The sequence below is a fragment of the Ctenocephalides felis genome, unplaced genomic scaffold, assembly GCF_003426905.1.
Source record: "Ctenocephalides felis isolate EL2017-DRISC unplaced genomic scaffold, ASM342690v1 CF-g0.4_SCAFFOLD_01604, whole genome shotgun sequence".
Lineage (NCBI taxonomy): Eukaryota > Metazoa > Arthropoda > Insecta > Siphonaptera > Pulicidae > Ctenocephalides > Ctenocephalides felis.
The window spans coordinates 7,103,580-7,121,697 of NW_020537758.1; the positions used below are offsets into that span (position 1 = coordinate 7,103,580).

The 18,118-nt window shown below is 23.9% G+C and overlaps 1 protein-coding gene across 1 annotated transcript; it reads right to left on the reverse strand.

The window, feature by feature from the left end:
- Window positions 1-3,512: 3,512 nt before the first annotated feature.
- Window positions 3,513-12,268, reverse strand: LOC113372134 (clavesin-1-like). The gene is made up of 6 exons (XM_026612455.1): window positions 12,152-12,268; window positions 9,939-10,175; window positions 6,479-6,635; window positions 4,345-4,487; window positions 4,112-4,273; window positions 3,513-4,033 (listed from the first exon to the last, which is right to left on the reverse strand). Exons 2-6 carry the CDS (start codon window positions 10,173-10,175, stop codon window positions 3,851-3,853), a joined length of 882 nt encoding a protein of 293 aa, XP_026468240.1. The 5' UTR covers window positions 12,152-12,268; the 3' UTR covers window positions 3,513-3,850.
- Between the last annotated feature and the right edge of the window lie 5,850 nt (window positions 12,269-18,118).

Sequence of the window (18,118 nt, forward strand, 5' to 3'; positions counted from 1 at the left end):
AATTTTATAAAGCAATTAATGAAATTTCATACAAAAAAGCGTAGAGCCTTGAAATTGACGTACTTTCTGCACAGAATTAATTATATTTAATAATGTACATATAAAAATTATCAATTTTAGTATTTATATTAATAAAAGACATGTTGAAATATATGATATTTAAATTACACTATTCTAACACAATCCTTGTCCACAAAAAAAATATTTTTAAAACTATAGCACCAACATTGACATAAATATTGCTTCCAAGGCAAGTTGTAGTTTTTTCAAAAAATTAATAATTAATTAAATTATTAATTAATATAATATATATACGATATATATACAATTATCAATTTTAGTATTTGTATTCATAATAGACAACTGCTGTAAGAAAAAAAATCACATTATGTAGTACATTTCTTCCGAGCAAAATCGTACTTTTTGACCAAATATAATATGATTTAATATTCTATATACAAAAACAAATAATTTTATAATTCATTCGTATTGGAGTCTGGTATGCCTGAATTATAGCATTCTATTCCAATTTTTATACTACAAAAATAAATTGTTAAAATAATTAAAACACTATTTTTTTCTTACGTTTTATATAGTCATTTTTATGAATATTTTCTCTATGTCCAAGTCGTTTTGGGGAAAATAAATTATTTTTAATATCGTATGTATACAAATTGTCAATTTTAGTATTTTTCCTTATAATAGACATGTTGAAGTATAACATACTAAATTTCTAGCATTCTATCACAATTTTTGTAATTAAAAATATTTTTAGCATCATTACGTACATTTCTTCCCACATACACCTGACTTTCTGCACAGAATTAATAATATTTAATACTACAAGTATTAAAATTTTCAAGTTGCTTTTTGTCCTTATACTAGACAAATTGAAGTATATTTTGTCCAAATTTCAACATTATTATGCTACTGGTTTACCCTGAAGAGCCCATTAAAAATCACTTTATCTTTAAAACCAATAATTAAATAAAATTTTTAAATCCAATAATAAAATAAAAAATTTCATACATTTATATATATATATATATATATATATATATATTTTATTTTTTATATCAATTTTGTATACAATTAAATTAAAAGGCTTTAATATTTTAAAAATATATATATTTGTTAACAACCTACAACCTTATAAATTATTATAACATTAACAATTTATACAAAAACAAATATATAACATTAATATAAATTTCGTATAATAATTATTGTCCAAACAAATGGCAGTCTTATTTTATTTTAACAACCGATAAACTTATATTTATATATATAATTATAATTATTTGGTTCGAAATATTTGGTTGGCAAAATTTGGCATCATAATATATATATATATATATATATATATATATATATATATATATATATATATACATACATATATATATATATATATATATATATATATATATATATATGAACAAATTTTATGTACAGAGTATGAACGCCAAATCAGGCGTATTTATATTTTTATGGTTCTCTCTAATTTTATTTATTTATAAAAAAACTGTTTTTGTTCCCAAAATTTTTGTTTTCATCAACAAATACATTTGTGATGTATTCTTTTAATTGTTACGTAACAGAAACTATTTTATTCAAACACAGATTGTATTTTCATTTTTGAACTAAAATTCCAGGTCCAGCAAAAAAATTGTTAAGAGAGAAATCTTAAAATTTTGTAATAAAATTCTAACAAGTTCAAGTTAAATTGACAGTACCTTAACATTTTACACTGTGACGTCTATGTTTCGTTTCTATTATGTAACAAAAAAAATATATACATGCACAGTTATGTATTTTCATTTTCCAATTAAAAGTCTAGGAGAAAAATTATTATGAGACATCAAAATTCCTTAAAATTTGTGATATAATTTTTTAAAATTTGTAATACAATTCCAAGAAATTGACGTCACCTTAATATTTTCTTTTGTGTCGTGTATGCTTCATATCTGTTACGTAACAGAAAATACTTTAGACATACACAGTTATGTATTTTTATATTTAAATTAAAATTCAAGGAGTTTTAAATTGTTCAAAAAATATCAAAATACGTATTTAAAAATTTGTTAAACATGTATGTTTCATATATGTTACGTAACAATTTTTAATTTCGCTTTTTACTAGATTTTAGAACACATACATATACAATAATATTCAGTTATGCTTCTGACAAGAATCTCAAAAAATCGAAACAAAAAATATTAAAAAACTTCAAAATAATATTCCTACATTTATAAATAACTTTTATGTAACGTATGAGAGCAACAAAACTTTATATATGATGTAAAATATGTGTAGTGTTTGGTTCATCAATGTTATGTAACACTTTACCTATATAAAGTTTTGTGTCACGATGTTTGTCTCGAATGTACTCCTAAACTACTGAACCGATTTTAATTTTGATTTGATTAACATGTGCACTTACATCTAACTTAGGTTATAGGTTATACTAGAAATCCCAGGTCTTAGTAGAAATTTTAAAATTTTGAAAATTTGAATGAATTTTGACTTTGAGAATCTAGAAATTTCTAGTAAACAATCTTAAAACAGCTCTCAAATTATAGTCCAAAATTTACATTTATATACAATTTTTAGGTTATAAGCAATATTAAAAACCCTAGTTCCTAGTAGCAATATTAAAATTTTGGAAATTTGAATGAATTTTGACAGATTTTTTTGGTACAAAATCTAGAAATTTCTGGTAAAGAATCTTGAGATAACTACATCTCAAATCATAGTCCAGAATTTACACTTATATCCAACTTAGGTTATAAGCAATATTAAAAATATCAGTTTCTAGTAGTAATATTAAAATTTTGGGAATTTCAATGAATTTTGACAAATATTTCTGGGAAAGAATCTAGAAAATTCTGGTAAGAAATCTTGAGATAACTACATCTCAAACCATAGTCCAGAATTTGCATTTATATGCAACTTAGGTTATAAGCTAAATTAAAAATCTCAGTTCTTAGTAGTAATATTAAAGTTTTAGAAATTTGAATGAATTTTGACAGATATTTTTGGTACAAAATCTAGAAATTTCTGGTAAAGAATCCTGAGATAACTACATCTTAACTTATAGTCCAGAATTTACATTTATATCCAACTTAGGTTATAGGTAATATTAAAAATTCCAGTTCTTAGTAGAAATATTAAAATTTAGGAAATTTAAATGAATTTTGACAGAGATTTCTGGTAAAGAATCTAGAAAATTCTGGTAAGAAATCTTGAGATAACTACATCTCAAATTATAGTCCAAAATTTACATTTATATCCAACTTATGTTATAAGCAATAGTAAAATCTAAGTTTCTAGTAGTAATATTAAAATTTTGGGAATTTCAATGAATTTTGACAGGTATTTCTGGTAAAGAATTTAGAAGTTTCGGGTAAAGAGTCATGAAATAACTAGATCTCAAATCATAGTCCAGAATTTACATTTATATCCAATTTAGGTTATAAGCAATATTAAAAATCTAAGTTTCTAGTAGTAATAATACAATTTTGGAAATTTCAATTAATTTTGACAGACAGAAAAAGCAATTTTGTTTGTCTAGACAAAACCAGAGATTTCTGGCAATAATCTAGGAATTTCTGGTAACAAATTATGAGGCCAAACCAGATTGAACACAATCTTAATTTACTGTCCAGAAACTGCAATAACACTCACAAATTTGAACTAAAAAAATACAGTAAAATATGTCAGTTCCAAAAATTTGTTATGATGTTAATGAAAGTTAGTTAAAATCGGTTCAGCAGTTCAGAAGCCAATTCAAGACAAACATCGTGTCACTTACTTTATATCCAATATCCATTACCTATTTCTATTTGAATTACTTCTTACTGAAACCATAAGAATTCCACTTCCTGATATGATCTTCGTACTTGGTGATAACAGGATACCAGTCCTTACCGCCGTAATCTATGGACGGCAATTGGCCTTTGTAGTTTTGCGGCAAATGGGATGGTGAGATGTACTTGTGCAGTTCTTCCATTTTGCTGCCGTGGAAGAATAACTAAAAAATAAAGAACAAGTTACGTAACCATCTAGATTTTTCCTACAAAACTGATCATCAAGTTTCAATTCTACTTACCCTTTTCCTCAACTTTTCCTTCACGAATGGTTGGAACATTTTCCACACCATGTTGAAGATCAAAGGTTGTTTTACGAAGTGCACTTCCTTCATCCTAAGTGGCATCGCGTCCTGGATGAAACTTAATAGTCTCATGGAGAAAGCAGGAGACATAGAAGTTACCTAAAAATAGACAGTAAAATTTGAATTCTGATGATTTTGACAATTTTTTCTGGTTTTGGTAGTTCTTTTACCTGTTTCATGCCCAATCCTTCAAAGTCCATAATACAAACAACTCCTCTAATTTGGGTTTCTGGTTCTAACATTGCTGCTTCGTGTATTAGATAAAACATGCGAAACATTTGGTCAGATGATACTTTTTTGGGATCCCATTTAGCTAAATAAAAGAAATATTTTTTATTACTTACATGTTTCAACAATGATGGTGAATATTTTGGATTTTATTAAGGATGTTCCACAGCATAATAGGAATAATCATTCATAGCTATTTACTAATTTTACTAAGAATTTTGGTTGTTAATTGTGTGGTTGTGGTCATCAACTTAATTGCTTTTGGATTTTAGACGTGATGAGTATAATATGCAATTTTTTTATAGATGTGATACAAAAAATTATTCAATAGCAGTATTTATTAGCATTTCTGCTTATTTCTTTTTTTTTCTGAAAAAGTCTATGACCAACTGTCTGGTTGTACTGATCAACTTTATTATTTTTGGATTTTGAATGCAACTGTTTTACTAATCGAGACAGAATTTTTGGACTTACCACAAACAAATCTAAATAAAATTAGCTATCAAACGACATTTTCACAAATTTCGTTCTCAATTTTCACACAAATTCAACCAGGATTTTAAATCATTAGTTTGACCAACTAGGTGTGACAATTATTACATTGAGAGTGATGTTGGTTTCTAATTCTCAAACTATCCAACACAAATTTTCTGTTTTTTTTTATTCTGATAAAGACCTTTATTCTCAGCAGCCTGGTTGTGCTGGTCAACTTTATTGTTTTTGGATTTTAGATGCAACTTTTTTAATAATCGAGACAAAATTTTTGATCTTACCTTTTGATCAACTTCATTGTTTTTGGATATTACATGCAACTTTTTTGATAATCGAGACAGAATTTTTGGTCACGCCATGAATAAATATAAATAAAATTTGCTATCAAACGACATTTTCAAAATTTTTGTAAGATTTTCCGCACATAATTTACAAAGGTTCAAAATCACCAGGCTAAAATTTGATAATATTAGGTGTAAGTGTAAAGAGTGTGAAAAATTTGTAAATATTGTAAAATAGAAATTATACAATTTTTGGTCTCATCACAAATGAATCTAAAAAAATTAGCTATCAATCGGTGTTTTTAAAAAATTTGTAGGATCTTCCATACATGATTTACTAGGGTTTAAAACCACCAGTTTGAACCAGGATAAAAATGGTGATATTAGGACTGGTGTTGGTTAATTCTTAAATTGGTCAGAATCATAAAATTGAAGTTGTTATGGTAAATTGAATTTGGAGAGTTTTTAAATGATTATTCTCTTGATTTTAGTTATTTCTTTGTACTACTGGTGAAACCAGTTATCTACTAGATTTTTTGGATTTTGAATGCAACTTTTTTACTAATTGTGACAAAATTTTTGTTCTTACCACAAATAAATCTAAATAAAATTTGCTATCAATCGACGTTTTTAAATTTTTTGTAAGATCAACCACAAAGATATTGTAAAGGTTTGAAACTATCAGTTCTGATCAACTCAGGATCAAAATTTAGACATTGAATATTATTTTAATTAATTTTTAAATTGGACAATATTATAAAATTAAAATTATTAAAGCAAATCATATTTGGATAATCTTTGAACCATTATTCTTCTATTTTTAATTACTTCACTGTATTACTGGTAATACCAGCTGTGTACTTGAATTTTTAGATTTTGTATGCAACTTCTCTTCTGATCCAGTTAGAATTTTTTTTGCCTTAGCATTAGTTTATCTAGACCAAACTTGCTACAAAATGATGCATTCAAATTTGTTGTCAGAAGCATCACAAACATTCTACAAACATTTCCATACCATCGGTCTTTTTATTAGGATTTCGAATGCAACTTTTTTCTGATCAATATATTAATTTTATGTCTTAGCATTGTTAAATCTTGACCAAACTTGCTACAAAATGGTGTACTTAAAAACCTCCTAAGATGCTTCAAAAAAAATCTACAAGCACTACCCTAGATCAGCATTACCAAATCCCCTACGAGTGCAACTTTTTATCTATCGGAGATACAACTTTTTGGTCTTCGACAACTAAGTTGCACATAAAATTAGCTACAAACTGGCTTTTTCAAAAATTTTGTGCCTTACCTCCTGCATTTACAATCAGCACTCTTCTGCCAAGTTGATCCCTGTTGGTCAAAACGTTGACAACATCGTTGTCACAAAAGGCAACTCTTTCGTCTTCTGGCATCAAATTGTCCAAAATTGAGTTGTAATCTTTTCGGAATTGGGCAATACGACGCATCTGGGAAAAGGAAAAAAATAATAAAAATTAAAAAAAAAAACAAATTGGTACAAAAAAAAATTATTTGAATACGTGCAATTTTGTGCACTTTGTACTTTATTTCAAAAACTAAAAATGTTATCGCAATGAGAATTATATATGGTATAATATACACATTTATATACATATATATATATATATATATATATATATATATATATATATATTAATAGTTATTTTTATATCGATTTATGCTGCAAAAACAGTAGTTCTCATTGTTGTTGCAAAACTGCATCATTTTGCAACTTTTTTATATAAAAACATGCATAATTCACGCTCGTTCACATAAATGGTTCCGTATTAATATAAAAACTTTGAAATTATTAATACTTATCTTTGTTTTATGATTTTAAAAACGATAAATGTGGCTGGGAAACGCACGTTGCGTAATTTCTACTCGTACACGTGCACTTGATTAACTAATTTTTTTAATGTAAAAATTAATTATTGGGAATTGTGATGTATGGAAAAGTTTTTGAAAATTATATGCTCTATATACTTGTAGAAGGTTTTGTAAAGAAAAGATTTATAGTTTTGGAGATAGTTAATTTTTTGTACAAAAATTTCCCAAGCTTCAACATTATAAGGCATAGTTTTTTTTAATAAAAATTAGCTTGAATAACCAATTTTTTCAATATAAAATTTAATTGTTGGGAATTGTGATGTATGGAAGAGTTTTAGATTGCTTGCTTAAAATATTTGTGAAAGGTTTTATTAAGAAAAGTTTCTTAGTTTTGGAAATATTCAATTAATTGTACAAAAAAATGTCCCGGGCGTTAAACTTAAAAGGCATTGGTCTCTGAAACAAAATCTTGCTTGAATAACTAAATTTTTTAATACAAGAATTAATTATTCGGAAAAAGTTTGAGATTGTTTTAAGCTTAAAACACTTGTGAAAAGTTTTATAAAGGAAAGTTTCATAGTTTTGGAGATATTTAATTAATTGTACAAAAAATGTCCCGTTCGTCAAACTTAGAATAAGACATAGTTTTTTTGAACTCAATTTTGCGTAAAGAATGATGCAAGGGTTTAAATTATTTTTAAACAAAATTTGCAAAAATACTTAATAACATTGTTTGGCAAGTTTGTATAGAATTTTTTGTTCTATATATTTGTCTAATACATCAAACAATTTAGTCCAATATTTTTCAAGATTTTTGACGGAACGTAAAAAAAGTGTGCCATCAGACAGATAAAATTCTTACAATTTTCTCTCCACAAAGACGTCAAATATTTCCATATAAATATATATATACATATATACATATATATATATATATATATATATATATATCTCATTTTATCAATATTCTATTGATGTGGTTCTAAGGTCATTTCGTAATCTCGAGAAATAGATAAAAACTGACAGAAATTTCTACAAGTCGCATCATCCACTTCAAAAAAACAATGTATAGAATAAATTTCAATTATGAGATATAATGCACGTGTAATGCACAAGTAAATACTTTTTTGTGTAATTAGCTAATTGCAATAATAATGCAATATTGTAATAATATTATTTTGCATAAATCAATAGGTCAATCTCGGACAAACTTAGTCTATGGATGCTAGTCGTTTAATGGATTTTAAAATAAAATTTTGTTAAACGAAAGTATGAATACACATTTATGTTGTATGAAAAGATTTTAGACAATTTTATACTCTATATTTTGGTCTAATATTCTATATATATCTGAGTTACAGATTTTAAAATATCGTCAAAAATGTCCAAGCGTTATTGTGTATACACGATTTTATGAATTGTTGAAGTTTGAAATAATTTTTGTTAAACCAAATTGGAAACCCAAATTTATGTTTTAAGAAAAGGTTCTAGATAATTCTATACTCTCTATATATGTTTCTGTAACATTCTATATATATCGAACTAGTAGTTTTTGAAAAAACGTCGAAAGTGTCCAAAAATATCTAAGCGTTATTTTACACAATTTTATGAATTGTTGAAGTTTAAAATATTTGTTTGTTAAACAAAATTACTAATACACATTTATGTTGTATGAAAAAAATTAGATAATTTTGTAATCTACATTTTGTGCTAACATTATATATAAATCTAAATGATGGTTTTCGATAAATCGTCCACAAAAAAACGCATATGCAAAAATTCCTATACATACAACATAAACGAAAGTTTTAAGTAGAAGTTTTTCAATAGTCGAATTTCAAAACATTTTTTTGTTAAACAAACTTCAATATACATGTTTATTATTTATGAAAAAAATTAAGATAATTCTATAATATACAATTAGTCTTAACATTTTATATGTATCAGAACGATAGTTTTTGAAATTTTATATAAATTATTCAAAAACGTAATTATTCTAACGTCTCTTAACGTTCTAACGTGATTATCTATATTCAAATTTTTGATTTGCTCAACTTCAAAATATTTTTTTATTCAACAAACTTCAATGTACGAATTTATTTTGTATGAAAAAAATTTAGATAATTTCATAATCTAACTTTTATTCTAACATACTATATGTATCAGAACTATAGTTTCCAAAATATAATCTAGAATATACAAAAATGTCCAAGCGTAACTGTACTAATTTCAGAACTCATAAATAAGTCAAATTTCAAATCAAAATTCATATATATTAAAAAATTTATTATTCTCTACGTTTCGGCACTGTATACGTGTCATCGCCCAGCATTTCTAAGAACATACATTCCGGTAAATGTAATAAAATCAATAATTATTCATACGACTTTATTCCGTTATGCAAAAAAACGCAAAGAAGTTGATGAACTTGAAGCAAAAAATTCAAAGCCAACATGCGTCAATATCGGCGTAATAGGTTTTTAATTGTAATTTAATAGATAGTTTATGCAATTGATACTCCAATTTGCATAAACACTTCCTTTGAAATAAGAAATAATAAGAAATTTATATGATTTTGTCACAAATCTCAAAACAAGACATATGAATGCTTTTGGTGATGAGCGATTTTTGCAATAACATCCCTTGCACATAAAATTTGAAGATGTTTTTGACCTTAATTGAACCACTATATTGCAAAATATCATTTACAATTTAAATCCTAAATTTGTGACCTCTGGTTTAGTCGCAATTGACATCAACGCACCTCCAAATACCCAATTTTGGATTTTGCGCACAACATCCACAAATTCCCACCAACTCTCACAAATTTTGACCAAAATGTAGCAACGACATTGCCCTACCACACCACCCCAAAACTAACCTCCAAATGCAACCACAAATAAGTCCTTTACCCCACTTACCAGTTCCAGGGCGCTCTTGGCGTAAAATTTGCAAGGTCTCAAGAAAATGACAAGAAATTCATCATCGTCTCTGTAGCACAAATCTTTAGCTTCTGATAAAAGTTGTCTTAGTTCTACAATTGCAGCTTGACGGACTTCAGGGGTTTCCCTTAATTCCCTGACTGCTATTTCCATGGTCTCGGCGCCAGGGGCGCTGGTGTTGATGGCGAAGCCTTCATTTACGGGCTGGTGATACATCTAAAAAAAATAGATAGTTGAAGTGGTAAGAATTTTTTTTATTCTTTGATAAGTAATGATGATAAATTTTGATAAGTAAATGATAATTTATTTATCAAGTTAGTTCTTTTGTACGAGTATGTATTTGAGGTGCATTTTTTGGTTTTGGGTTGTTAACATTGTTTTGAAGAAAGATAGATTTTTTTGGCTTTGGCAAAATGAATTTAGATAAAATTAGGAACAAATTTGTATAATTATTATTTTTTTAAAATAAGTCTTAGTATTTTATTTTATTATTTGAACTTGATACTATAGTTGGAAGACTAAGAAAATGGTTTTGTTTAGTGTGTTTTATTACTGAAAAAATTCGTAATATAAAAGGAATTATTAAGAATGATTTTTCGAAAATTTGTGAATGCAGATTATAAAATTCACAAGTCATTAATTTATTTATCAAATTTCTTAATTAATTTTAACGCCAAAGATAATTTTAATCAATTAATATAATGTCACCTTTATATCAGGTTATAATTGAACCTTGAAATGACTAAATTGAAATTTTCTTAAAAAATATTATTTAGTGTTAAATTTTTGTTAAATTGTAGTTTTTTCAAAAGTCAGAAAAGTTTTATAGGATTTACAAATATTTTTGCACTATTTATTATTATTTTCATAAATTAAAATTTTTCATTCAAAAATATAAGTTTATATTATTTAATAGAACTTTATAAATAATTTTATGTATTTAATTTTAATTTATAAGTATATTTAATTAATAAAAATAGAAAATAATATCTTCCAAGTGAACTTACAATACAATAAAATTAACTTGGTTCATAATAAAGTATCAAATAATTCAATTTATTAATTTCAAATATTAAAATAAAATACTAGGACTTACGTTAAATTAATTACGATTTTACCATTTTTTAGAAAATTTTATCTAAAATCGTTCTGTTTAATTTAAAATAATTTATCTCTATCCAAAAAAATGTTAAAAATAAAAAAACAAATATACCAAATACACCAGTAGTAAATTCAAATATTAAAATAAAATACTAAGACTTAATACACAAAATTTTTAATTACATATTTCAGCACAGAATTTTATCTAAATTATTGGAAGTTAATTTATAAAATTCTTAAAAATGCTAAAAAATATTAAAAATATAAAACCCAAAAAATGGACCTGATGCACTCCTGAGAAAAAATACTATTTAATCAGTAGCAATGTTAAATTGAAATATTAAAATAAATTACTAAAACTTAATTCACGAAATTTTTAGTTACATATTTCAGTACGACAGTTTATCTAAATTATTCATAATTAATTTATAAAATTCTTAAAAATGCTAAAAAATTAATAAAAATATAAAACTCAACAAACTGATGCCCTCCTGAGCAAAAATACTATTTTAATCATTTGCAGTGGTAAATTCAATTAATATAATAAAATACTAAAACCTACTTTTAAAATAATTTTAGTTACATCTTTTAACACAAAATTTCATTTAAATTACTCCTGGTTGAAAAAATTGTAAAGAATTTCGAAAAATTGGAAAAAATAAAAAAACAAAAAAATGCATCAGGCAAGCTTGCAGGAAAATTTATAAATTAGTCTGTTGAAATGGTGAATTCAAATAATAAAATAAACTATTAAGACTTATTCTACACATTACTTAACTACTTATTTTATCTAAAAAAAATATTTAAGTGCGTTATATCTAAAATAAAAAAATCAGAAAAATTTAAAAAAAATGTTAAAAATTTAACATCAAAAAATACACCAAAGCAACTTTATCCGAAGCATTGTTAAGTTCAAAAATTAAAATAAAATATTAAAACTCATATAAAAATAATTTAAAGTACACCGTTGTTTAGAAAAATTTACCTAAATTCCTGACTTATTAACTAAACTTTTTAATTTTCACCCAAAAAAATTACTATAATTACAAAACCCAAAAAATGTGTCCTTTACAATTATTCACTGTACTCACCTTTAATTAAAACTGCGTCCACACAAAATCACAAACACTAATAAAAACTTAAACTAAATTAAGTTAAAATAAATAGTTTTAACTAAAATTAGTATAGATGTTGTTTGTTCGAACGATCTATACTAAATAATGTCATAGGACAGAAAACTGCTTATTATATTTATACGTTAAAATGTTTTGAGATATGATCATGTACATCATACATAGATAATTATATATCTATATATATATAAAGTATATATATATATATATATATATATATATATATAAATGTGTGTAAATGTATATATGGATATATGAAGTTAAGAGTTGAAAATAAATTCACACCATTTTTGTACAGTTTTGATTTTTAATAAATTTTTATATAAAACAAGTTTACTGTAAAATTTTGAATGTAAGCAAAAATAAAATTGGGGTTATTATTTTTAAATGCAAAATTATTTGTGTTTAATATTTTTGTTTTGATAAATTAAATAAAACAACTTATACTTCATTCATAAATAATTAATAAAATCGAGTCTTTTAAATTTTAAATTATTATTTTAAATTATTTTTTTGGTAAATAAATTGTTTATATTAAGGGTAGTATTTATCCAAATTTTTATACTGATAATACAATTTTGAATATTTTTTCATTTTAAAAATAGTTTTTAAATATACATATAATATATATGTACGAAAATTACTGAATAAAAATATTTGATAAAAATATTATTTTTTATCAAAAAATAAAGTTTGTTTCATATTTTGCTATTTTAAAAAAGCGTCCAATAATAACATTCGAATTATTTTCATTAATCAAAAATAATAATATTATTAATCGAATCGTCCAATGTATTTTTCTAGGTTAATATTATGTTATAAACATAATAAATTATTATATAAAATTTAATTTAAAAAAAATATTTTTACATGTTTTATTACATTTTTAAATTCAAAATACTGTTTTAAATATGTTCTTATATTTGTGAAGTGACACAATTTAAAAATAATAAAAAAATCTATCCTAATAGAAAAAAATGTTAAAGTTGCTAAACCAAAAAATGTAGAGACTTGCCACATATAATAGTATTAAATAAAAGGTGATTTTATTTAAGTTTAATTAATCTAAACTAATAAATACATACAATCAAAACAATAGTTTACTCCCAATTTAACTAAGTAAAAGTAAACAATTTTATACTAAAATAGTATAATGTTAATTGTATGATTTATTTTAAAATTGTTTGAAAAATATAGTTTTATTACAAATTATATGTTATTTATTTTATATAAACTTTTCGTCTATAATTTTTATATAAAATTTCCATCTCTTTTTTCAAAAATATTGAAATTGCTAAACCAAACCAAGGAGCTTTTCATTTAGTTCATTTTTGTAAAGTTCTATCAAGTAATATAATTTATGAATACTAAAAAATTATATATACATATATATATATATATATATATATATATATATATATTTATATAAATATATATATATATATTAATAATTAATATTTTTGATCAACATAAGTTAAAAAAAACCATATTGAACTGTTGATTGTACCAAAGATTCAAAATTCAATTCGGTGGATTTTCAGAGAAGCCACTGCAAATCGTAGCCGGGTATGCTAGTATATATATATATATATATATATAAAAATTAATTATAAACTTATAATAGTAAATACTATTTATTAAATATATTAAATCATGGGCAATTAGTAAATTGTTTATTTATAAGAAATAGTATACTAATGACATACATATTTACAATTTCTAAGTTAGATTGAATTTCAAATCAAAACTATGTTATATGAGGTCATTATAATTTTTTCTCATATATCAATATATATATATATATATATATATATACAAACATATTTATTAAATATAATTTGTTATCTTTGAAAAGCAAGCCATAGTTCAAACGCGATCACAATTTTTAATCTCATTATTATATCACTGATGGACAATATAAAACTTCTTAAAGATTATAAATTTCATATTGATAAATACAAGAGAGATTACTTTAATAATTAAATATTTTAAAAATTGTTTATGGTGAAGCACTGAAATTTTTTTTATTTTGAAAGGTCAAAATTTTATCGGCCGTGGTACTTTCCTGAAAAAAGTAATAATTATATTTGATATTTTTGGTAAATGATTGATTACCACTTTTTTTTTGTTTATTTATATATATGAAATTCCCATTTCTTTCAACTTGCCATTGACCTGTACGATTGTAGTTTTTTGCATGTTCTAAGGTATTTCTTAAAAATAAAAGAATTACTATACTAGTTTCTGAATTTTTTTTAAAAAAATCCTATGTATATATATATATATATTTTAAATGTTATATATAATTATATTTATATTTAATTATTAAACTTTGTATTAATTGAACAAAATTTAAATAAAAATAAAAATCCAGAGTATAAAATTTTATTTACATTAGTGTAATGTATTACATTAGTATTTACATTAATGTAATGGAAAAATGTTTGAGTTGACTTGATTGTTAAAATATATTTTTATTCAACTTTGCAGGACCAATAGTATTAAATTTTTAATATGTTGTTACTTAATATATAATTTAAACTATATTATTCAAAAATATAACATTTTGATTATTAGATATGGAATAAAAAATAATATAGTTCATCAAAAGTGCACCAAAATTTTCTTCACAAAATTGGTGTTGTGAATATAATTTCAAATACATTTTTCGACGAGCTCTACAGGACATACTGTTCCCACTTGGATATTAAAATTTTCACACAATATTTTTCAATATTTGGATTATAATATGTAATACTTAGATTAATATACCTTGAAGCAAAACAATTGAATAAAAAATAATTTAGTACAAAAGTACACCATAACGCTCTATAAAAATTGTTGGAAGATGCATATTTAAGAAGCTCTGCAGGACATATGAGTGATATTAGAATGTTCAAATTTTTGTACAATATTTCTCAATATGTATTTTGTAATATGTAGCACTTAAATTAGTATACATTTAGCAAAAAACTGAGTAAAAAATACTTTTGTACCAAAGTTCCCCAAAATGTTCTATGGGAATTATTTCTTTCTATGCAGTTCTATGAAAGTTCTATGCATTTTCAAAGAGCTCTGCAGAACATACTACTTGTAGTAGGATGATAAAATTTTCACAAAATATTTCTCGATATTTGGATTATAATATGTAATACTTAGATTAATATATTTTGAAGCAAAAAAATGAATAAAAAATTATTTAGTACAAAAGTACACCATAACGCTCTATAAGAATTGTTAGAAGATGCATATTTAAGAAGCTCTGCAGGACATACCAATAATACTAGGATATTCAACTTTTTCCAAAATATTTCTTATAATGTATATTAAAATATGTAATATCTAAACTTAATTATTTTGGAGCAAAAAAATAAATGAAAAATAATTTAGTACAAAAGTACACCAAAATGTTCTAAAGAAATCGTTAAAAAATTCATATTTAAAGAGCATATTTAAATGCAGATTTAAATTTTTTTACAGTATTTCTCAATATGTACTTTATGATATGCAGTACTTAAATTAGTATACCTTGAAGCAAAAAACAAGGTAAAAAATACTTAGTACAAAAGTACCCCAAAATTTCTTATGGAAAAAATATTTTAGTACAAAAGTACATCAAAACGTTTTATAGGATTTGTTAATATCATAAAGCATATTGAAGGAGCTCTGCAGACATATGAGTAATACTAGGTTGTTCAATTTTTTGTACAATATTTTTCAATATGTATTTTGTAATATGTAGTTTTTAAATTAGTATACTTTAGAGCAAAAAACTAAGTTAAAAATAATTTAGTTCAAAAGTACTCCAAAATGTACTATGAGAATTGTTCATGCACTTTCAAAGAGCTTTACAGGACATATTGTTACTACTAGGATATTTAAATTATTGTACAACATTATTTAAAATGTATTTTGTATTATGTAGTACTTAAATTAGTATATATTAGAGCAAAAAACTGAGTAAAAAATACTCTAGTACAAAAATACACTAAAACGTGTTCTATGGGAATTATTTATGCATTTTCAAACAGCTTTGCAAAACATATTACTTGTAGTAGGATGTTATATTTTTTTTTAAATATTTCTTGATATGTATTTTGTAATATGTAGTACTAAAATTAATATAATTTGAAGCAAAAAAATTAACCAAAAATCATTTACCACAAACAAACGCCAGAACACCCCACACAGAATTTGTTTAAAGTTTTTCATATGCATGTTTAAAGAGCTCTGCAGGACATACCGTTTATACCAAGATATTCAAATTTTTATACAATATTCATCGATATATGTTAAAAAATATGTGGTACTTGGATTAGTATACTTCAGAATAAAAAAAATAAATCAAAGATAATTTAATATCAATTGCAGCAAAAAGCTTTATATAAATTCAAGATTGTATGCAATTTCAATGAGCTTTACAGGATATACAGGTCATACCAGAATTTAATATTTTTTCACAATATATCTTATAATGTGTTTTAAAATGTGTAGTACTTAATTTGATATACTCTGGAACAAAAAATGAAATTAAAAATTATTTAGCACATAAATGTACAAAAATATTAAATATTAAACTTTTCACAAAAAGAATTTTATAATTTGTTTCAAAATATGTAGTACTTAATTTAATATACTTTAGAACAAACAAATTAATAAAAATCACTTCAGTATCAACGTACATGAAAATGCTGTATATAGAAATCAAAGACTTTGATAAGCATTTTCAACGAGCTTTACAGGACACACGTGTCATCCCAGGACATTCAAAACTTTACACAATAAACCTCATAATGTGTTTCAAAATATGTAGTACTTGAATTAATACACTTTAGAACAAACATACATATAAAAAAATACTTTAATACAAAAGTACACTAAAAATTATATATCAAAATCAAAGTTTTTAAATTGGAAATATATTTTTGTAGAGCTCTACAAGATACACCAATTACAATAAAGTGCTACAAATTATATTTTAATATATATTTTAAATTACGAAATACACAATTCGTCATAAATACTAAAGTTTTGTTAAAAATTAGACCAAATGTATAAATTCGTTTTTGATGATTATTCATATTTCTGCTCCACCCAGAACCTAGTTTTGGCCACCAATGCTTTTCTTGTGATTACAAACTCCAAATGCATGACTTATTGAACAAAATACATGTTTTTGATATGATAAGTCAACCATTTATTAATTTACGTACATTACAGACGAGTCACGTATTTGTCATATTATTATGTTTATATAACAACAAAAAAAATTAAGAATCACTAACCTTTTATTTAAACAAAATATTAAAATGTAATGAACTTTAGTAAATCCAAAAATTTTGTATATTATCTGACTTTTTATATGTTATCTGACTTTTTCGAAAAAGGATGCAGTCGAGATAATTTTTTTTATCTTTTTGGTCTTATCTGAGAAATGTTTTTTTTAATCTTTTGAAGAAAAAACGGTTTTAAAAATCGATAGATTGAAGTTCAAAATTGAAACAGAGGTTTGTGGGATGAGATAAAATATTTGGGTGATAAAATGTACATATATATACATATATATATATATATATATATATATATATATATATATATAAATATATATATATATATGTATATATATATATATATTGCCTAGTAAAGAGCTTTTGAAAAGTCTTTCAACTTGTATAGAACGTTTTAGTGTACTCTTACACTAAAATATTTTTTATTTGTTTATTTTGTTCCAAAGTATACTAATCTAAGTATTATATCTTTTAAAACACATATCAAAGAATATATGTGTAGCAAATTGAATATCCTAGTATGTAAAATATGTCCTGTAGAGCTCTTCAAAAACGCACCTAAAAATCTCTCAGTTTATATGAAACCTTATAGTGTACCTTAATACTAAATTATTTTTTATTCCATTATTTTACTCTA